At 44.2% G+C, this 23,609-nt stretch overlaps 1 protein-coding gene across 8 annotated transcripts in view; it reads left to right on the top strand.

The window, feature by feature from the left end:
- The window catches only part of LOC123367110 (MFS-type transporter SLC18B1-like), a 43,361-nt gene extending 20,664 nt beyond the window's left edge, over positions 1-22,697 (top strand). For 5 of the 8 annotated variants that reach the window (XM_045011136.1, XM_045011135.1, XM_045011132.1 and 2 more), the window contains 8 exons: positions 1,913-2,049; positions 10,487-10,588; positions 12,260-12,351; positions 13,664-13,759; positions 14,707-14,781; positions 21,612-21,705; positions 21,808-21,857; positions 22,106-22,583. In XM_045011136.1, coding sequence (XP_044867071.1) covers positions 1,913-2,049; positions 10,487-10,588; positions 12,260-12,351; positions 13,664-13,759; positions 14,707-14,781; positions 21,612-21,705; positions 21,808-21,857; positions 22,106-22,172 — 713 coding nt within the window. In that variant the 3' untranslated portion in view covers positions 22,173-22,583. Of the gene's footprint in view, positions 1-1,912; positions 2,050-10,486; positions 10,589-12,259; positions 12,352-13,663; positions 13,760-14,706; positions 14,782-21,611; positions 21,706-21,807; positions 21,858-22,105; positions 22,585-22,610 lie in introns of those variants that run through there. The other 3 variants (XM_045011140.1, XM_045011134.1, XM_045011133.1) reach the window with 2 other exon arrangements.
- The last annotated feature ends 912 nt before the right edge of the window (positions 22,698-23,609 follow it).

Genomic DNA, 23,609 nt, shown 5'->3' with positions numbered 1-23,609 from the left:
GAAGCTTTATAGAAAGCCCACAAGGGAGGGGATGGTAAATATAAAAAAAAATCACGGGAGAGGAAGCACTACATATATAAAAGGGGCAATGGAACATAACTTAAACATGAAAAGACATCACAATGGTACTTGAAATGTGTCTTGTCTAGAGTGCATATCCAAGGTGCAGGAAGCCTGATCGGGTAACTGCATGAGTATGCTAATTGATTTGGTTTGACAACTGACAATCTTTTTTGTTTTGGTAGCGCATGTCTGAACTAGGAATACCATGAAAAGGGAGAACTTCCACATGTGATTTTATGATGCACAATGTGTTAATTTTCTTTTACGGGCAAGGCCGGCTCTAGGCACCAGTGTTCCAAGCATGTGCTCGGGCGGCACTTTCCAAGGGGCGGCATTCCAGCCTCCCCCCCCCCCCCCCCTCCTTGTTTTTTTTTTTTTTTTTTTTGCTTGGGGCACAAAAAGCCAGGAGCCAGCCCTGAACCAAGATGTTCCCTGTCATCTGAGGCTTTCAGGCTGAGCGGGAACTGACACTGCAGTTCTGGCTTCTGTCGCTAGATGGCGCTCACGGCAGCCTGAGTCGCACAGGCTGGACTGCAGTTCAGGCTGCCCTGCCGCTGGGGAGCCCGAGCATCATCCCCCGGAGCTGAGCCCGGGCTGTGGCTGCGAGAGGGGCTCAGCTCCGGGGGATGATGCTCGGGCTCCCCAGCGGCAGGGCAGCCTGAACTGCAGTCCAGCCTGTGGGTGAGGACCCGGGGAGGGAGGGAAGTGGGGCCCGGGATGCAGGGAGGGTCCTGCTGCCGCTCTGCTCTGAGTCTCCCCAGGGCGGTGCAGCGTGGCGTTTCCCCGCCCGAGCGGGCTGGGCAGGGCACCGCCGGGCTGGGCAGGGGGCTCCCGCGCTGGCAGGGCGAGTGGCTGGGCAGCCCGAGCTGCCACCACCCCCTCCTGCCCCCGGACCCAGCCCCGTGCTGCCTGCCGTGGGTGGGGAGAGGCAGAGCCCAGCTCCGAGCGGGGCAGCAGATACTGCCCCGCCAGGGGACCCCCATGGCTCGGGCACCTGGGGGTCAGTGTCTGTCCTCTTGGCTCTGCCTGCACAGGGCTGGGGAAGCAGCTGTCAGTGCCTGCCCCTCTGAGCCCCCAGCACCCCCACGCCTGCTCCTCCTGCCTGAACCCTCTTTACTAGATCCCCATCCCTTTCCGGGTACAAGGTTTGAGGGTTAGTCTCTATGCCTTCCATGAGCATTTGGAGCACTAAAGATGGGGTTGCGGGGGATGGGGGGGAGGGTGCGATTTATACTAAAGTGAAATAAAAATAGGAGAAACAGTTTGATCCCCACTGCAAGTGTAAACGGGGATTGCTGTGGTGAATGAGGAGGTCATGTCTGGGGGGGAGCCCAGGGCTGGGGTGGCAGGAGGTTGGGGGCAGCCAAAAATTTGTTTTTGCTTGGGGTGGCAAAAAACCTAGAGCCGGCCCTGTTTACTGGTCAGAATGAATTATTAGGTTATCTAGTTTGATCTTATGTAATGGCAAATGGTGTACTGTAGAGAGATGGCACTATTTCATATTTTTGCCTATTCACTTAATAGGCAATAGCCCAATTACTTTAAATCTAAGATGAAAGCATTAAGTAGGAACATTTAAGTTCTGTTTTCTTCCTTTTTTCTCTCTGTTCATTTGTCCAGCTTCCAATTTTCGAGGCTTTAAAAAAAAATCTGATCTCATAACAATGTCCAACCATGAGCTGTAACATTGTAAATTTTGCTTCAATTTGTTTGAGATTCCCGCTGCTTTGAAGATGGTTGTGGGAGAATACTGAATCTTGGAAGCAAGAGAGTGGGTTATGAGCATATCAAATTAAACACAATCCATGCTACCAAAAGAACACAGTTTTATTTTCTTTTCTTAAAACAGATGCACTCGCTACCAAGGATTCATTCTGGATGCTCGTTACTCTGCCAAAAGTTGTATTTCTCTGTTTTACTAGATTTTCACTAAGTGCGTGTTTAGGCTTTCTGGAGCCCACTATGTCACTGTTTGTTTTAGAGAAGGTGAGTCATCTTACTGTGCAACAGATGGGTTAATGAATTCAGCAATATGGAGTACTTTAATCAAAATATTTTAAAATCAATGTCCTAATAAATTCTATTTTATCAAATGTGCTTGTCATTGGCATTAGCTGAGCTTAATACTGTATTTTTGACTTGCCATTCAGAGTAATTTGATTTTCCGCAGTGCTGGGCACTAGCAGCTCCTATTAACTTCATTTGGAATTATGGGTACTCAACAGCTATGAAAATCCATCCCTTGCTCTCTTTAATATGTTCTCCCCACCCCACCCCCCTTGGTTTCCAGTTGCATAAGATCCTTCCCTAAGGTATTGAAACTGACTGCAACTCTCCCTTTCATGCACCCCTGTCTATCAGATAAAATGAGTAAATGCTTTGTCTGTGGGATAATAGTGTGACAGAACATTGTCCTAAGCAAAAGCATCTTATTTTGGGGTTAAGCTGTTTTTGGCTCCACCTCTGCTTGTAACAACACAAAACAATACTGTTTCAACAGTCTATTCTGAAGACACTATCTTGGCCTTGTCACTTATCCATTAAGATGGATAAGTGACACTTGTTTGTATGCTTGCATGACATGCTGCAATAAAGTGCATGCTAACAAAATCATTAGGTATGTATTAATGTTGTTGTCATTGTGTTTCCCCATCAGGGAACTTGAAAACCAAGCTTAATTGCACCTTTGCCAAGTGCCATTTTTTTTCCTGATTCTTATCCACTCTGGATAAGTATGAACAAATAATGCATGTGTGAATGGCAGGAGGGTTCATGTGATTGGGTAAGAAGAGTATTTACAGACTTTGAGGTTTCAATTGAAATAGCTGCAATCTTGGAATATTTGAATTGACTGAGTTCTTCAAATCTAGAATTGCGAATTGTTGATGCCATTGGCCTATAAAACTAGGGAAAGGCAAATGGTAAGTGAACAAAGCCTACTCTACAATATTCTAACTTCTCCATTCTATTGTTTTTTGCATCAGTGAGACCCCTTTCCTCTCCCACCCATGCCCTGTTCTGAATCCCTCTTTATATCAAAGAGACAAAGTGGGTGAAATCTTTTTTTATGGGACCAACTTTTGTTGGGGTGAGAGAGAGAAGCTTTTGAATTACACAAAACTCTTCTCAAAGTCTGGGAAGGGTATTCAGAGTGTCCTAGCTAAATACAAAGTGGAACAGGTTGTTTAGCATAAGAAGTTAATACATATTGTAAGGGACCATTCAAGGTGAAGTGGCCCATTAACACCTCTGTAGTCATAGGACAAAGAAGTGGGGTTAGTGGGTTACAGATGGTTGTAATAAGCCATACATCCAGTGTCCTTTATTAAGACCTTGATTGCAGTGTCTAGCAGCATTATGAATTTAAGCTCCAGGCTCATCTTTTGAAGGTGTTGTGCAGGTTTCCTTTGAAGAAGAGGGCTGAGAGGTCAGATACGGAGTGATGGTTTTGTGAAAAGTGTTCACTCATATGTGATAAGGTGTTTTTGTCTTATCACTTTTCTGTGCAAGTTTATTTGACAGCATAGTGATTGTCTGGTTGTTGGGGCATTGAGTGCACTGGATGAGGTAAACCACACATTGTGATAGGCATGTGTAGAACCCCTGGATCTTGAAAGGTGTGTTGTGGTGGGGTATTGATCATTATAGCAGTGGAGATATTCCTTCTGTTGTTCTGTCAGGGTCTGGTGCTATTTTGAGTTGATGGGCCCTAGTCTGTAGGGAGCTTGCTTCTGATGAGGAGCTTAGTGAGGTTGTGGGGGAGGGGGTTGTTTCAAGGCCAGAAGAGGGGGTTCAGGAAATTTTTTTTTCAGGATGTGGTCCCCATTGAGCATGGGTTGTAATTGTTTAATGATGCTCTATAAGGGTTCCAGTGTGGGGTGATAACTGACAAGTGGGGATATGATATCAGAACTTTTGTTTTTCTGTAATGGGGCAAGCTCTCTCGGGCTATTAGAGAGGCCTGTTCTGTGATATGATCCACTCCTCTGGTGGACTGTTCTTATTTAGTGAAGGTGGTTTTAAGTGTGTTAAGGTATGTATCTCTGACTTTCTCCTCAAAGCATATTCTGTGGTATCTACAGCCAGGCCATCAGATAACAGATTTCTTGGTGTATCTGGGGTAGTTACTGGACCTGTGTAGGTAGGTATGGTGATCAACAGGTTATTTGTATATAGCTGTCTGTCGGGTTCCTTCTGGAATATCTGAAGCACAAGAGATGGTTCTTCAGTTTTCCTGAAGTCCTTTTGCAGAGTTTTATTTAGCATATTTGAAGTTGTATGTAGTGGTCAGAGGGCTATAGATGATGAGCCCTCTGGGGACGATTTGTTTCTTGCATTTACTCAGGAAGTAAATGCCGCTGTTAATTTTTTTTTCTTGTTGTGGAATTTCCATTTCAATGGCAAAATTCATTTTGTTGTTTGTTGTTTGACTTGCTCCCAGGATATTAGAGAGACGTAGTGGATGGAGTAATAGCTTTTACTGGACCAACTTTTGTTTGGGGAAAGAGACCTACAACTCCAAATATGGTGTACAGCGCTGCAGAAGGACTTCAGAAAAACTAAGAAACCATCTCTTGCACCTCCCATACGCCAGAAGAAATCACCTCATACAAGAAATTATCATGTACCCCCATATGATAGAAAGAAAAAAAATCAAGAAACCTACCTGGAGATCATGCAAAAACCCTCAAACAACTATTTAAAAAAAACAAACTAACCACTGTCAAACACACACAAACAAAAAATGGAACCAACTACAGCAATTCCACAACCCACAGAACTTTGCCTCTGAGATAAACCATGGCAATAGGACCTGACACACACACGCTGCATGACAACCCAACATCATCAATTTATCAAGAGTACCCCTAATTGCAGCTGAATTATCTGTACTTTACAAGGGACCAAAATTCTGCCCCACCACAGACCCTGATCCATACTATCATGTGGAAAACTAGAATTACTCTTTCACTGAGACTCTGCCTCCAAGTAGTCTTTCACAACAATGACAACACTGCCTACAACTAGCATGTCCCCACCCACAGTCATATGGAAAAAAGAATGACTGGACATCTAAGTTCCCTCTAATCTGTGTGGTCACATTAAGTGTCATGCAGGTGTTCAGGGCTGTGGTGGGGAGACATGCTTCTCTCCCTGCCCTGAATCTGCAGCAGATGAGGAAGAGGCACCCCGGCCCCAGCCCAGTCCCGGGGTTGCCACAGTAAGGAAAGGCACCTCTTCTCCTCCCCCCTCCCCAGCCTAGGTGCTGTGGCGGGGGAAGGGGAGGGAGAGGGAGAGCGCACGCTGGGGGAATTCTCTCTCTCTCCCCCTCCCTGCCATAGTCCTGGGGCAGCCTGCACCCCTCATCCCTGACCTCACCCCAGAACCCGCACCCTCAGCCAGATCCCTCACCCCTTGCATCCCAACCCTCTGTCCCAGCCCTAAGTCCCTTATCACTGTCCCCACACCACCAGCCAGATCCCTCACCCCCCGCATCCAAACCCCAGCCCTGAACCCCCTCCCACACTCCAAACCCCTTGGCCCCATCCCCACCACATGAATTTTGTTATATGCATCAATATGGAGGTGATGGTGCACATAACACAATTCATTCCGCACATGTGTGGCGAAAACTAGGGGGCACGCTGATGGACACTGCACAGTGGACAAAACCACACATTGATTGTTTCAGGGGGAAAAAAAGGCTGTGAAATCCTTAACAAACATCATACCACCACAATAGTTCCACTGCCAAGAGGACAGCTGTACAGTCCCTGAAATTCAACCACTAGATAATGATCAAACCTGCAGACAAAGGGAGTATTGTTGTAATTTTCAACCATGATGACTACATCAATGAGGTCAGCTGACAACTTTCCAACAATGCCTACTATAATGAACTTAAAGAAGACCCCACACCACAATTCACCAAGGAATTTAAAGATACTATCAAATCCTTCCTCAAACAACTCCAAGAGAAACACTACAACTTCATCCTGCACAAAACCACCCCAGGGATCTTCTACATGCTTCCTGAGATGCACAAACAATGGAACCCAGGCAGACCCATCATACCTAGCCATGGCACTCTTACTGAAGGAATATCTAGACTCATAGACACCATCCTCAAACCACTCACCACACAAAAGGTCAGCTTCATCCAGGACACACGAAACTTCCTGCAGAAACTCTGCAATATTAAGAAGCTCCCTCAAAACACCATCCTTGCCACCATGAATGTCACTCCTCTATACCAACATTCTTCACAATGACAGCATCACTGTCTCTATCTCAAATATCTACAAGACAACGATCAACACTCAGATATCCACCCCAAACATATCACCAAACTCATCTATTTCATCCCCTGGGAGAATAACATGACGGGGAAAGGAGTCGAGGAAAGCTGGCTCTATTTTAAAGAATCCTTATTGAGGTTGCAGGAACAAACCATCCCGATGTGTAGGAAGAAAAGTAAATAAGCCAAGCTGGTTGCCTGCCATAACAGTGAAATCCTTGCTCGTCTTAAACACAAAAAAACAGCTTACAAGAAGTGGAAGATTGGACAAATAACCAGGGAGGAGTACAAAAGTATTGCTCAGGCATGCAGGTGTGAAATCAGGAAGGCCAAATCACACTTGGAGTTGCAGCTAGCCGGAGATGTTAGGAGTAACAAGAAGGGTTTCTTCAGGTATGTTAGCAACAAGAAGAAAGTCAAGGAAAGTGTGGTCCCCTTGCTGAATGAGGGAGGGAACCTAGTGACGGAGGATGTGGAGAAAGCTAGTGTACTCAATGCTTTTTTTGCCTCTGTCTTCACAGACAAGGTCAGCTCCCAGACAGCTGCACTCTGCAGCACAGTATGGGGAGGAGGTGTCCAGCTCTCTGTGGAGAAAGAAGTAGTTTGGGACTATTGAGAAAAGCTGGACGAGCACAAATCCATGGGGCCGGATGCGCTGCATCCGAGGGTGCTAAAGGAGTTGGCCGATGAGATTGCAGAGCCATTGGCTATTATCTTTGAAAAATCATGGCGATCGGAGGAGGTCCCGGATGACTGGAAAAAAGCTAATGTAGTGCCCATCTTTAAAAAAGGGAAGAAGGAAGATCCAGGGAACTACAGGCCAGTCAGTCTCACCTCAGTCCCTGGAAAAATCATGGAACAGGTCCTCAAGGAATCAATTCTGAACCACTTAAAGGAGGGGAAAGTGATCAGGAACAGTCAGCATGGATTCACCAAGGGCAAGTCATGCCTGACTAACCTAATTGCCTTCTATGATGAGATAACCGGCTCTGTGGATGAGGGGAAAGCAGTGGATGTGCTATTTCTGGACTTTAGCAAAGCTTTTGATACAGTCTCCCACAGTATTCTTGCCAGCAAGTTAAAGAAGTATGGGCTGGATGAATGGACGGTAAGGTGGATAGAAAACTGGCTAGATGGTCGGTCTCAACGGGTAGTGATCAATGGTTCCATGTCTAGTTGGCAGCCGATATCAAGTGGAGTGCCCCAAGGGTCCGTGTTGGGGCCGGTTTTGTTCAATATCTTCATTAACGATCTGGAGGATGGTGTGGACTGCACCCTTAGCAAGTTTGCAGATGACACTAAACTGGGAGGAGTGGTTGATACGCTGGAGGGTAGGGATAGGATACAGAAGGACCTAGACAAATTAGAGGATTGGGCCAAAAGAAATATGATGAGGTTCAACAAGTGCAGAGTCCTGCACTTAGGACGGAAGAATCCCATGCACTGCTACAGACTAGGGACCGAATGGCTGGGCAGTAGTTCTGCAGAAAAGGACCTAGGGGTTACGGTGGACGAAAAGCTGAATATGAGTCAACAGTGTGCCCTTGTTGCCAAGAAGGCTAATGGCATTTTGGGTTGTATAAGTAGGGGCATTTCCAGCAGATCGAGGGATGTGATCATTCCCCTCTATTCAGCACTGGTGAGGCCTCATTTGGAGTACTGTGTCCAGTTTTGGGCCCCACACTACAAGAAGGATGTGGACAAATTGGAGAGAGTCCAGCGGAGGGCAACAAAAATGATTAGGGGGCTGGAGCACATGACTTATGAGGAGAGGCTGAGGGAACTGGGATTGTTTAGCCTGCGGAAGAGAAGAATGAGGGGGGATTTGATAGCTGCTTTCAACTACCTGAAAGGGGGTTCCAAAGAGGATGGCTCTAGACTGTTCTCAGTGGTAGAAGATGACAGAACAAGGAGTAATGGTCTCAAGTTGCAGAAGGGGAGGTTTAGGTTGGACATTAAGAAAAACTTTTTCACTAGTAGGGTGGTGAAGAACTGGAATGGGTTACCTAGGGAGGTGGTGGAATCTCCTTCCTTAGAGGTTTTTAAGGTCAGGCTTGACAAAGCCCTGGCTGGGATGATTTAGTTGGGTTTGGTCCTTTGAGCAGGGGGTTGGACTAGATGACCTCCTGAGGTCCCTTCCAACCCTGAGATTCTATAATCCTCACCCATAACCATTTCACATTCAACAACAAACAGTTTGTTCAAAGCATGGAGACAGCCATGGGTATTAGGATGGCTCCCCGATATGCCAACCTCTTCATGGGCCACCTTAAGGAAGAATTTCTGGACAAATGCACCATGAAACCGATGTACCAAAGATACATGGATGACATTTTCATCTTCTCAACAGACGACCTAAACTCCCTCAGATTTCTACCACCCATCCACCAAACTCTCTCTAGAATGCTCCCCCACCACCATCAACTTCCTGGAGAACACAATCAGCTTCAACAATGGATCCCTACAGAAAACTGTACACAAGAAACTCATGTATCTCCACACTTGACTTCACAGATCCAGTAACTACCCCAAACAGACCATGCTGGGCACTGATACCGCAGAATATGCTTTGAGGAGAAAGTCCGGGATACATATCTTACTACACTTAACTGCCTTCATCAGACAAGGACACTCCACCAGAGTTGTTACATAGATTGCATCAGGGAATAGGCCACCCAAACAGCCTGAAAGAACTTTCTTCAATATGGAAATAACACTGTCTCTGACTGCACAACCCTAGTTGTCACCTATCATCCCATACTGGAACCCATACAGGTATCATTAAATAATTACAACCCATACTCGGTGGGGACACCGTCCTGAAAGAAATCTTTCCTGAATCCCCTCTTTTGCTCTTGAAACAACCCCTTACCTCTCCAAATTCATCATCAGAAGTAAGCTTTCCACAGACCAGAACACACCAGCTCCTGCCATAACAGAAGCAAAACCTGAAGATATATCACTATAGCTACAATGATCAATACCCCCCACAATGCACCCTTCAAGATCCATGAGTCCTACACATGCCTATCACATGTGGTGTACCTCATTCAGTGCACTATATTCTCCAATAAATAACTAATAACCAGACAGTCGTCATTCTCTCAGATAACTCTCAAAGAAAAATGATGAAAGACAAATCACCATATCACTGGTGTTTGAACACTTTTTTTTTTTCATGAAACAATCACTTCATATCTGACTTCTCAGTCCTTCTCCTCAAAGGAAAACTGCACAACATTTTCAAAAGACAAGCCTAGGAGCTTAAATTCATAACTTTGCTAGACACTAAAATCATGGTTTTAATAAAGGCGTAGGATTTATTGTTGTAATAAACCATCTGTAACCCACTACCCCACCTTTTTTGTCCTATGAGCAGGGTGTTAATGAGCCACTTCACCTTAGGTGGACCCTTAGCATATATGCTAACTACTTATGCTAAACAATCTGTTCCATACCTTGTATTTAGCTGTGACACTTTGAGAACCTTCCCAAGACCTGGAGAAGAGCTCTGTGTAGCTCAAAAGCTTGTCTTTTTCATCAACAGAAGTTGGTTCAATAAAAGATATTGCCTCACCCACCTTGTGTCTCTCATATCTTGGAACCAACATGGCTCCAACAACACCTCTGTTTGCAGTGTTTTTTTACTTTTTTTTAAACAAATCAAATCACTAATTTTTTCCAGTTTAAAAGCCATCTTAAAGGGAAGTCATGCTGTAAAATAAATTCACCTAGTAGGAAGGTACAAATGCTATAGTATTCTACTACTAATAAAACTAAAAATTGGAAGAAATGTAAATACTAGAGCCACTTGGGCACTGAACTCTGAGGTCTACATTTCAAACACCTCAGATTCTGAGCTGTTAAAATGCAGCCTTCTGGATTGGGGGCAAATCTCTCAACTTTTGAGATTAGACTTGAACCATGCGTGTCTGTGGAGTAATGGAACCTGATGAATTGACGAGATTTGGAGTAAGGGGAACCCCAAAACTACTGCTGATACACAAGTATTGAAAAATATATTTCATAAGGAAGTTAGTTATTGGCTTCAGCCACTTAGCCTAAAATGTGATTCTTATGGAATACTTCAATCATTCTGTGCTTTTTTTAAACTTTATTTTACAGTTCAAATTACCGGCTGGTTATGTGGGTTTAGTATTTCTAGCGTTGGCACTCTCCTACTCCCTGTCTGCACCATTACTTGGGCTTCTAAGTGATAAAATGCCAGTGAGTAAAATCTCTTATTGCTTGTATAGTGTCATATGTACATGACTAGCTTAAATATGCAAAGTAAAAAGCAGAGAAGTCTCTTTTCTGAAGTCTTAGACCAGGACCCCAATTCTGCAAAGGGATCCATCTGCCCAGGCCTTTACACCTGCACGGAGTCCCATTTTCTTCAAGTCAGTGGATCCCTTCATAGGATCTTGGGCTACATTAAGATCACAAATACACTTGTTCATTATCTTTACTATTTCTATGTACATTATAGCTGATATACATCTGGATTTTTAGATGGGCTAAATGCATGGTCAGCCTCTTAGATGTAAAGAAAGGGGGACTGGGGGGAGAGATTGAGCATTGGCCTGCTAAACCCAGGGTTGAGAGTTCAATCCTTGAGGGGGGCACCTAGGGATATGGGGCAAAATCAGTACTTGGTCCTGCTAGTGAATGACCCTTCAAGGTCCCTTCCAGTTCTATGAGATAGGTATATGACTACTCCAGGTAGAGCTGGAACTGTGGGGAGAGAGGGTGTGAGGTGGTGAACAAGCTATCAGGAATTTTTCCCCTCCTTCTGGACAAATGTTCTGACCAGCTGTATCTTCACACTCTTAATGAAAAACTCACTATAGGAATTTTTCAAATAAGCTCCGTATATGTGTAGGCTAGGAGGCTTTGGTGACGCAGCCTTTTACCTTTGGAGATCTTTGTTCAAGCTTTATCTGATCACAAGTGCTAATGTCTGTTTATTTTGACATAGTATGTGTCACTTTTTTGCCATTTACCAGAGACCACCAATTATGTAGTGAAAAGACAATAGGAAAAGCAGAGACCTTGAATATCCAAAATTAGGTGCATGGCCAACTCAGTATGGCAGCAAGCACTTGACAGTAGTGGGAGCCGTTAATGTCACATCAGCATCACATGCAAACTTACTTTTCAGCAGTATTTTTTTTATTTTTTATTTATTTATTTATTTATTTATTTTTTTAAAAGTCCTGAATCATACTGCTGGTGAAAACCAAGCTTTGGGCATCTGGTAGCAGAGTCTGTTTGCAGTAGGGTCACAGTGACTTGAAATACCCTCACCACCTGATTTGTCACCTGAAAGCTTCCTGATGCAATCCCCACAGTAGGCAGTACTTGCCAGGGAGTGGGCATGAGATAGGAAATGTACTGATCAGTGCCTCTCCCATACATCCACCTATGGACCCTCAGTCAGAATGTAAAGGTGTTTTCCGCAGGGACCACTTTTAAAAGCTTCATTGGGGGTTGAGGTAATCCAGTCAAACTCTTAAATTTGCCACTGTTACCTGTCATATCTGCAGCATCTTCTTACACTGGGAGTAGTAGATACTGTGTTGCCATAACTAATGCTGAGTGGCAAATGTTAAGTGTAAGGATTCGTACTCTGTTGTGATGGGGAGAGAATATTAACTTTTTCTCTAGAAAATTATTGTTCTAAATCCCACTCCCTGGTTTCACTCCCAAGAGGTTTGAGCTGCTCCTGAAGGAAGGGAAATGCATCTGAATGAGTCCCAACTATGTTCCTTTCCCTGGTGGGTTTGAAGTGTTCAGAAGTGCCTTAACCACATTATTTTTGCGTATGTGCTAGTTTGGCAGATAAGAAGAGTTTGGTTGAGTTTGAATTTCTTCAGACCTGTGATTTCTCTTTCACAGTACCTAAGGAAATGGTTGTTGGTCTTTGGAGGCTTACTGACAGCACTGTCGTTTTTCCTGTTAGGACCTGCTCCCATCTTGCACATTGAAAGGTACAGTTTACTGCCTTTTATCTCCAAAACTATCTAGTGAGCTTTCCCCATTAATTGGCATTCTGTCTAATTATGTAGCCATTCAATGCAAGAAGAGTTTATCTGCTGAGCTTGTGAAAAGAGATACTGTTTTCCTTGCTCAAGGAGCAGAACACAAAGGTACCTCCAGACAGAAGCATCAGAATACTTGCGTATGGTTATAATTAAAAAAAAATGACTAGAAGAAACTTGCCTGTATTGCCCTGCAGCCTTTGCCTTTTCAGAGTTGTATCTGCTCACTTTAGTCTGAGTTTGGGGTAGAGAATAATAAAGGTTAGTTTTATTACTGGTAAGTCCTCCAGGACCAAGATGGCTGTGGGAGAGCAAAGTGACTTATTTTGTTAGTTCTTGGGATGCATAAACTACGGCTATATCTTCAAGAGCGGGGGGGAGGGGGGAGAGAAGAGGGATCCCACTGAGAGCCATCTTGATGTCGTATCCAAGGGGAGATGGGTACTGTGGCTTTTTTTTTACCTCAGTGTAGCTAGGTTAGGTAAACACTGTAACCCGCATTTCGTATTTAATTACACTAAAATAAAAAACTACAGTGCTTCTCTCCTTGGATATTTATGACATTGAAATACCTCTCAATGGAAAATCATTGCCCAAAAAAAGCAAAGAAAGTCTGTGTTCCATTTGTAAAGCCACCTGTGCTACCCCTATTGTCTTCCAATGATATACTCTGTTACACCTGTGAAATGACACTGATGGCAAGGATTGCTAAGGTGTAGAGCTGGTTACATTTTTTTTCCTAACTTTTGAAGAAGAACATAACTAATTTCAAACATTTTGGGAGGAGGAGTGAGTGGAGGAGAAACTTCGGAAAGTAGCTTAGAGGGTGAAAAAACCCTACATCTCTACACCGATGTAACTGTGGACTGCAGAATGGTTAGTGTTGTGAAACAAAGACCATATCTTGGATTTAACAACCCCAAGATAAATTTTCAGGGTCAGCAGTTGGTAAAACTATTCTCTGTTTATAAACTGAGCTCCCTGCAGAAGGAAATAATTGACACAACAGACATGGAATCACATAATTTTTTTATTTTTCACAAAGTCCATTTTTCAAATTGAAGCTGCACTCTTAAATCTCTTCCGTCAAAACATGCTGGGCTATTTACTAGATGGTTTTAAATGAATATTCTAGCTAATGATGGTTTGAAGGGAAAACTAATCTCTGAATCATGGAGAACTGGTGTAACAGTCTAATTAACAAAAGTAAAGTTTATTTTAAGGAAGTTTTACACCATTCCTTTCAATGCTTATTTTGCAGCAAACTCTGGATGTTTGTCCTAACGCTGGTTTTATATGGCTTTTCCTTTGGGATGACTTGTATTCCACTGTTTCCTGAGATACTAAGTTGTGCTTAGTAAGTAATTCTGTCTGTTTATATTCTTACTAATATTTGGAAGCTCTGCAAACAATTTCCAGCCACCTTTTCATTCTCTGAGAGGGAGGGGTGGGGAAACTAATTATTGATCTGAGCCTGAGATGTTGGGTGAACCTTTTGAAAAAGTGACTTAGCCACTTGACAAGTGGCTATTCTTGCCCCCACCCGTTCCCCCTCCCAGGTTAGCTGGGTTTCTACATCACTTACGCACTTCTGAATTTTATCTGTTGGTCAGGGGTGTGTGACAACCTCAATATGGTTATGGGGTCCATGGTTTTAGTAGTTTGCATAGCAAGCCATAACACTAATGTGTGTGTATTTTGGGTTGTTTTTTTTTAGGGGACTCTTATTTCAGGTCATTGGAAGGGTTAATATCCAGCGAATATCATTGTCTCTCTGGGAGACACTACAGTAACAGTTCTATCAGCAGGAGTCAGGATTACTTTAAATGAAGTTTCCCATTTTCCATGCTGCTTGCTCATAGTGGGCTGAAGTCCTCTTAGTTCCATGTTTAGACAACATGTATTTCTCCTTGGAACCAAGGGCTCCTGCTTTTTCAGACCCATTTCTCAGCTTTCCTTTTCCTATGCCCCATCACAGACTGACAGTGTATGACATGGATATCCAGTTATCACAGTCTCAAAGGTGATTATGCAGTAGTGCTGGGAATCCCACTTAACATTGTCCTTTTCTTCCTTCTCCTAGGGAGGTGGTGCCAGATGGCTTAATAGGCAAGACAAGGGGCAGAAAGTTGTAGATCCTCTGTGCAGACAAACTTCTCTGTGCTGTAGTGGATGTACTTGTGTGTATATTTATGTAGTTCATATTTCCCTGTGGGGGGGACATTCCCCACCTCCCCCAGGAATAGAGCACTTTAAAAGGAAAGAAGTGTACTTAGTGGAAATAACCTGTCTGTCTTTCTCCAGTGAGAATGGATTCGAGCAGGGGTTAAGTACATTAGGACTGGTGTCTGGGCTCTGTGGTGCAATGTGGTCACTTGGGTAGGTACACAATCATGCTCTATAAACTTCTGGTGTTTTGGTTGCTCTGTGTTTACTATAATGTTGCTGGGCTTCTTAAGTGTGTAAAAGAATTGGCTTGCCCTTTAGCCCCTTCCCCCCCCCGCCCCCCCCGCTGGCCAAGTATGGTTCTTCGATGTCCTACCTCAATAGTCTGTGCTCTCAGGACCCCTTAAGAATGCCACGCAGTCCAAAGGTATAACATGAAATTCCCCTGCTGGGGTTCTACTTCATGAAGTCCAAAGACTTGAAATAAAGTCTTTTTTGCCCAGATTCAAAATAAAGCCTCCTGAGCCTGCAGTCTCTGTCCCCTCAGGTTCAGGGGTTGTATAGCCCTCTTTCTTCGGGGGTCTGGAGTCTGTGCTTCCAGGCTCCCAGTAGCTCCCTTCAGGGACCCTTTCACTTGCTCCCTGTGTAATTTTCTCCCTTCTTTCCCTGTGTTGAAAGAGAGATCCATGGGTAGCCCTTCCCCATCTCCTGTTGTCCAGATACCTCTTCTTAAGCCTGGTTGGGCAGCAGGTAGTTAGTCACAGGTGCACTGGACCCTGCTCCCTCTTAAAGGGACCAGTCTCCCAGTGACAAATTGATGATGAAAAATCACTTAACTTTTACCTCTGTCATTGTGTTAACCTTGGACCAAAGGCTCATTACTAAACTGGTCCCAGGTGGACATGTTCTGCAGCAATTCAAAATGTGCAGGAAAGGGATAGCAGGACAGAATCTGAACTAATCTTCCTTGAGATGGTGGTGTCTTTCACATCAAGAAATGATTGTTAGTGACTAAGTCTGGGTGAGCCTGCAGTTCTCCTCTGTGTGGTTACTTCTTGGCTATCAAAACTCTTGGCGTGTGCTAGCTTAAAGACCGTGACACTGAACCTCCCAATAGTGCAAGGAGGGATGCTTGTGCCTGAGATGAAGGACATAGTGACATTCCCATCACTACTCCCAATTTCTACCCTCTGTCTCCCCTTCCACTCTCCTGTCAATTACCACCTTCCCCCCTTCATTGTCTGGACAGTTTGATGTGTGGATAATTTGGCATTTTGAGGTAGGGGGTGTGTGGGTGTGTGTGTGTGTGTGTGTGTTCAGGGCTGGCTCTAGACCAAATGGCGCCCCAGGCAAGGAGTGCCTTTGGTGCTCCTCCCCGCCATTTGTTAGACTTTGAATACCTTTTTTGCATTTGTAGCCCATTTCATGACTTTGCACAATTTGGATGCATGATTTATCCCTGTCATATAAGACTATCAATTTGCATGCTAGGATCTGTAAATCTGCATTTATTCATGCCATATATAAGACAATAAAAAAATTCCTCTAAGCTTATAGAAACTTATTTTTAAGAATAACTGAAGTGTTCTAACATCACAAAATTGAACTGTGCACCGACATTGGGTGGAGCAGTATTAATTAGTGTTACAGTAGGTGACAGCCTTAATGTTAACCGTAGTCCTTCAGTTCAAAAGGTCGCTTTTCTTGCCTTTGCCCTCATAACCTGAAGCACAACGTCGGAGATCCAAAGACTGGCAATAGCATTTTCAAGCAATGAAATAGCAAGCGATGTCAGTCTCTCATTGGCCATTGCTAAGGCAAAGATTTAGTCATGGGTATTTTTAGTAAAAAGTCATGGACAGGTGACAGGCAATAAACAATAATTCATGGCCCATGACCTGTCCATGACTTTTTTTTAATTATATAAATACCCCTGAATAAAACTCAGCAGTTCATGAGGCTCCGGGTGCCGCTGCTCCGGGGGCCACAGGACACCGCTGCTGTGGGGGCCTGGGGACTGATGGCTGGCCACTGCATTGGTCGTGGGGGCTGACTTCCCCCAGCCACCCCTGCTCCGAATCCCCGGGGACCACTGCTCAGACATTCCACAGAGCCTCCCCTGGGGACCATGGCTTGGGGCCAGCCACCCTGGAACTGCCTGAGCAGTGACCTGTGCGGCTGGCTCCCAGGCCACTCCAGCAGTGCCTAGTTCCGCTGGCTGCAGGGCACCCGAGCAGCTGGCCCCGGGATCAGCTGCACCAGCCACTGCAGCTGCGAAAGTCACTGAGATCACGGAAAGTCATGGAATTTGTGACTTCTGCAACCTCTATGACAAAATCGCAGCCTTAGCCATCATTGATCAAAGATATACATTTAATGAGCCTGAGCTTCAAAAAGCTGTGCTTACCATTTGCGACTGTGATGGGCAGCGTGAGCAGAATCCTCAAAGCTATCCACACATTAGGAAAAGTATCCTTCAGCTTTGCATCATGAATGAATTGGAGAACTTGGAGTGGAGAGCGGTTCCCATGTTGCAAAATGTGATGGATGTTGTACAATTCGACACAGAGGTCTTTATCATTGACATCCAAACATTTCCCCGTGTGTCAGCTTCCAATGAAGGTCTGTACAATTGTTCAAGTGTTTCCCTGTCCACCAGCAGCTTACTAAGGGCAAAAACACCCAGGTCTTTTCATGATACTTCATTTGTCCAAACCTTTCTTTGATGGACACTTGAGCTGCATCAATGAGTGAGCAAAAAAACCTCCCTTCTGAATTTTTCTTCTGAGCTTCCCATCACCTCACCTCTCCCCTTGTAACCAAACTCTCTCTTCTTCCAATGAATAAGAGTTTCCTTGAAGAAAGGCTCAACTCCTAAATTTTCTGCCATTTCTCTGGCAGCAGTGATGGCACTTTCAAATCCATTGCCTCTGTAGGCCACAATGAAATCAAAGCAGCTTTTAGTCAAAGTAGCAGCAGTTGTGATGTCCATTGACTGAGGTTTTTACAATATTTACTTGGGACAGGATATTGTGTCAAAGTACATTTGAGATCAGAAATTTGAAGTCGGTGATCTGGTTGGCCAGGCTTTGTGCCTAATGTCAGATTCCGGCCTCAGCTTTACTTGACTGCACCAGTTCCATCAGGGCATCGTAAACCTCATTCACTTGGTAGCTCACCGGCCTTATGCTGTCAATGTGGCTCTCCCAATGAGTGTCACCTAGTGGCTTCAGGGTCAGATTTGTTGTTATCTGTGAGGATCTTCCACCTGATAGTTGATGCTGAAAACAGGATGTATATCCTTTTGCAATACTCTGAAGAGAGATACTGATTCTAAAGATGATGATGCTGCCTCTGACAGAACCAGATTGATGGCATGGCAGCCACAAGCCATGAAGAAAGCTCTTGGATTCAGTGCCAGGATCCTTGCCTGGATGCCACTGTTTCTTCCCTTCATGTTCATGCTTTTTGTCGTAGCCTTGGCCAAGGCAATCCTGAAGCTTTATTTTATTCTCATTCAAAACATTCATAAACAATTCTGTTAGGCTTTTTCCAGTTGAGTCATCCAGACTGGAAACAGATAGTGTTTCTTTACTTGGATACAGCCTTCCTCGTCAACAAATCTTACTGTAAATGATGTCTTTTTCTTGTGACAAATGTCCGGAATGCAGTCCATTATTACAGCATAGTACTTGGCTTTATCAAGCCGCATCAATATGTTATCAAGTCCCTTCCTTGCCATAAGGTCAATCAATTCATTTTGAATTGTTTTGCTGCGGTAATGGTCCAGAGCTTCTTTACAAACTACTCGATATAGGTGCTCACTCATGATATCATTGGAGCTCTACCAAACCGAGGAAATTGCTGTTAAGTTGTTCACTGCACATATCCGACAAGCCCCAGAAAGCCAAATTATTCTTTGCAAGTAATTTGAGATCAGATGCTGACGTTCCTCCAATGCTGGATTTCTACATTTACTAATGCGCTAGTTTTCTGTGTACCTGCATTTATTCAGCTTGAGTCTGGACTTGACCTTCAACCATTTGGAGTTAGGCTGTAAAATGGCCGGGAGACTTTTTATGTTGCTTCAGAGCCTAAGCTAAATTATGCTGGTAATTGTACCTGGAAAACAGAAGCAATGGTTTGGTTTTGTCAAATATTTTGCAAAAAATAAAATACTTTGTCAGTTGTGTTTTGAATTGGCATTGGCTAATTTACTCAGTTTCTCACCATTCTCGAGCACTCTTTCACAGTGTGACTTTGAGATGTGTCGCTTCTGCCCATTTACTGGAAACATCATATCCTCAGTTTTTCCTGGCCCATTCAAAATTGTACGATCAATATTGGCAGAGTTTAGGATTGCTGGCCATAAAACGGGATCTGATGTATCAATTTGCGGGGTGCAATTTTTCTCGCTGCTGTTTCTGTCATCATGCAAGGCTGATTCTTCTTTATCATTTCTCTCCTTTTCATGTAAACCAGTTTTTTTCTTCTTCTTTCACATTACGCTCCTTTTCATGCGAGCCACATTCTTCTTCATTGCTCTCTTTTATGCTGCCAGGAAAACTGGATGATTCTCCATCACTTTCCTCACATTTCCATTTCTTATCTTCAGGTAAATCTGTTAATTCCTTAGTAATAGGACTTCTATGATTTACACTTTATGCCTCAATTTTATTTGCACTGGGATGATCGCTACTACCTAAAGCCCGGTCTATATTGATCTGTTTCAGATATTTTTCCATCAAATTTACCCCTTGATGCAAAAAGCTCAATTGCAATCTAGTTTGCTTCCTATACTGAGCTCCTGAAGGCTTCTTTTGGGGGCATCTTTTACTTTCTATGGGGGAAAACAGACTTTTGCTCTCCCCAATACTGTCTATGTTCCGCAGTCTTAGAAAGTCATCAAACATTATGTGTTAAGCATGGCAAAAGAAGTAACAGTATTTCTTTTATATTGCTTAGATAGGGGTTTGATAGATATCTCTGGTCTCATTATTAGTCCTTTTATTAGTTGCTACTTACACTCTTCAAGTCTTAAAACACAAGTACACTTTCACAATTACACAATAAAACAAGGTTCACAATATCGCAGATGGATTCTCACTTGGCTTCATTTTTATATCTCACTGACTAGTGACACCCTGCCCCTTACATACCCATGAGGGCATGGCTGACAACATTCTAGGAGGTTCAAGGAAAATGTAGTTCTCAAAGTCTGGAAGGTTCCACAACATTCTAGAAAGGTCCAGAACATTCTCAGAGGTTAAGTGAAAAATGAATCCATATGTGGAATACCTGAAACACTTTACTTCAAATGTTCTATTTTCCTTTTTTTGCCACTAACAAGAAAAACAGGACCCTGAGCCCAGTGTCCCAAGTCCAGCACCTCAAGCGGTTACCTAGGTTACCTGCCCCTGAATCTGCGTGTATTTGGATAGAGGGGAGGGGTTCCAGAGTTTCTCACCCAGTTGCTGCCACCAAGTGAGTGGAAGTTGAGGAAGACATTAGGTATGCCACAGCCAGGGCTCTGCCCACCCTGCTTGTGTTGATAGCAGCACCAGGGGTGGCTCTAGGAATTGCGCCGCCCCAATCAGGGCGGCACGCCGTGGGGGGCACTCTGGCGGTCGCTGGTCCCGCGGCTCCGGTGGACCTCCTGCAGACGTGCCTGCGGATGCTCCACCGAAGCTGTGGGACCAGCAGACCCTCCACAAGCACGCCTGCGGGAGGTCCACCGGAGCTGCCTGCCGCTCTGCCGCTGCACGCCGCCCCAAGCGTGCGCTGGGGTCTGGAGCCGGCCCTGAGCAGCACACAGGCAACAGCAGCACAAACCATAGCTTTGGGCAGCATTTTCTAGGATGTTAGTCTGCCCTCCTTTATCATCCATATTCACAGCTGATGGGATTTAATGGAACAAGAGTGGGATGCTCTCTGCTGAGTGACTGAAATGCTGGCTGTCCTCCTTAGTGCAGGACAGTTGAGAGCAATGCTGGGTATATGACAGCAGCCTGGTGGATGTAGTACAGATATATATGTACCGTCCTCTCCTGTTACTAAATCAGTCTTTAGATCTTGTAAAAAGCTACTTAACTTCACTTTGTGTAAACTGAATTGTGAACAAATAATAATGTTGTGCTACTGCATGAGAATGATGCTGCACTCAGCTTTTTTGAAAAGCACAGTACACCAGAGCCGGCTCCAGGCACCGGCATTCTAAGCTGGTGCTTGGGGCGGCAATCTTCAAGGGGCGGCAGTCCCTGTTGTTTTGCCCCCAAGCAGCGCGCTGATTTGCCGCCCTGGACGGCTGAGACAGTCCATGTGCCCTTAGGGTGGCGGGGGCAGACCATGTGCCCTTAGGGCAGCACGTGCGTTTCCGCTGTGTAGGCAATTCGGCAGCAGCTTCTATATTTAGCTGTCTGCGGCGGCTTCAGCTAAACATAGAAGCTGCCACCGAATTGCTGCCGCTGTGGAAATGCGCCTGCCGCCCTAAGGGCACACGGACTGCCCCCGCCGCGGCAGCAATTTGGTGCTCTGCTTGGGGTGGCGAAAACTATAGAGCCGGTCCTGGAGAGCACACTATTCACATGGAAATCAGTGGACCTTGCAAGGTGCTCAGCACCTCAGAAAACCAGGCCCCTATATAAGTAGTTTAACTTTGAACACAAGGCCCCACTCCTGCATTGAGTTCTAGCACAGACCTGGCATGGTCCCATTTAAATCACTGGGACTCTGCATGGGCACAGGAGTTAACAGGACACAAGTCTGAAAACATAAGTTAGTTTATATTCTGCGTAGCTTCCCCCCCCTCACTTCACAAAATCTCAGTTTGGTGCATGGACTACACTGACAGACCCTGTGTCAAACCACTCTTGCATGGGACTACTCCATAGATGTCTGCCAGCTGATGTGCCATCTGTACATAAGTTATAGATCTGAAACCTCTTGTCTCAACATATTGTGATAAAGAATCTTTTAGCTGTGGATGTTGTAATCTCTTCTCTTCTCTTTGAGGTACCCATACTTCTTCTCTTTGATATTTTTAGAGGTTTTGTAGGACCAACATTAGGTGGATTCCTAAATGAGAGGCTGGGGTTTGAATGGGCTGCCGCCATACAAGGAGGATGGGCGTTATTAAGTGTAAGTAAAGCTAGTATTCTTGCTTGTTGCTTTTATTGCAGACTGTGACTATAAAATATTACACAACTATTACAACTGTAATAATTGGCCATTTCTTTAAAGGGACTAGCTATTGGAATATTCTATATCCTAGAGGCATCACAAAGAAGAAGGTACTGTGGGACTTTTATTCTTTACATCCATGTCCAACCAGATTTAAATCCTTTTCATTAAGGAAAACACAAAGTCAGCTTAGTAATGAAAGAGACTTTAAACACTTCTGGGGGCACAAACTACACCTGCATTTGTTTGGGGGTTTGTGTTTGTTTTTGTTAATGCTAGCATTATGTATTCACAAAGTATCCAGAAGTTCTGTCTCACACATTGCCTTTCCTCCTTTTCCCTCCCCCTCCACTCACAGATCCAGCCTGCAGACTCCTCCAGGCACAAATGAAGAAAGAGTTCACCTTTTGGCTAGTGAGATGTAGCCAGAAATATTTTTGGGTCACTGTTCATTTTTTATAGTTAACTTAATGATGAGAAGAGTGGACTTCACACACACAAACACGCAATACTGCATAATTCTAGAGCTGGGGGTGGGGATATCTTCCCATAATGCACAATGAATTGTGGTTTATTTGTAACTGCAATAAATTGCTCCAGGGCTGTTCTGAAACTGGGATATTAAATGTCAAATGCCCTTCTTTTGGATGTTCCTGCTGTGCATTAGTTGAACTGGTAAATATCCGATGTAAGCCAGCTTATCTGTGTTCACTGTACAGTATTCTGAAAAGCGGTTTTGCGCAATGTGAAAGAATTTTATTTTGGAATGTTCTACTTTTTGTACTGGTATCTGCGGGGGACTATTCCACATAGTCTGTCACTACCATATTTTTTTCTAATGTGTATTTTTCTTTTTCTTAAAGGGAAGATGGTGGTTAAAAATATCATAACTGATAATACAAGATGGTCAAAGCGAATTTTGAAATAGTGAAGCAGTGAGCGTAATGCTCTGTTAAATAAAACCAATTAATTTCTTATTTCTAAATTCTGTGAATTTCTTTAGCCAAATGAGATTAAAAGTGAGGGTGGAGAGGAAGTCCACAATTTCCCATGTCATCCTAATGAACACAGGAGTGGGAAGGAAAGGCTATAGTGGGAGGGCTGAGTTTACACAGTGGGTGATGTTAAAGAAGTATGGTGTTGGGCCTATTTAGACCAGGAATGAATTTGGCTTACGATGGAGATGGAGTTGGGTGGACTTAGGGTCTGTATTACTAGTGGATGCTAGTTGGGCCACTTACCTCTTTAAGTATAGCAGAGTTTATATCTTCAATATATAAACAATACATGAAAGATTCCCATCTCAAAAAGCTCTGAGCCCTCTGCCATCACTGTAAAGCCCCATAGCTTGTATCAGGAGCACCCGGTGAGCCCCACCTCTTTAGAGTGCTGTTGGCTGCTCTCCTGATAAACCCCACACCTACCACAGTCTTCCACAAAGTCTTAGAGAAACAGGCTCTGAAGGCAATTAGGAGTGAGGAGAGTGAGTTCCAAACTCAAGGGGCTGCTGTTAAGATCAACCTGCCAGCAGCATTTTTGCTGTATACCAAGAGGATTTTAAGCACTTTGGCTGATCACAACTGTTGCAATATTGAACTGGGAGAGGTGTCCCTTTCTCTTGGCTAAGGATTTTGGTATTCTAGAAGCTGTGGGGGGTTTCCTATCTCTTTAGGAGAGACTTTTGGCACCCTTACTTGAAGAGACTGAGAGGAGTGGTTTTGGTGGTTCTCTAGCTTCTACTCTGAGGTCTTCTAGTGACATGGACATTCTTGATCTCTGGAGTGGCACCTTCTCAGCCTTAGACTCCCTGTCCCAAGCTGTACTATCAACATGCAGCAATAATTAAACCATGTTTCAGTTTG

Source organism: Mauremys mutica, chromosome 3 (assembly GCF_020497125.1).
Source record: "Mauremys mutica isolate MM-2020 ecotype Southern chromosome 3, ASM2049712v1, whole genome shotgun sequence".
NCBI classification, from domain to species: domain Eukaryota; kingdom Metazoa; phylum Chordata; order Testudines; family Geoemydidae; genus Mauremys; species Mauremys mutica.
The sequence above is the reverse complement of the archived record's forward strand: the minus strand, read 5'-3'. Positions and strand labels throughout refer to the sequence as shown.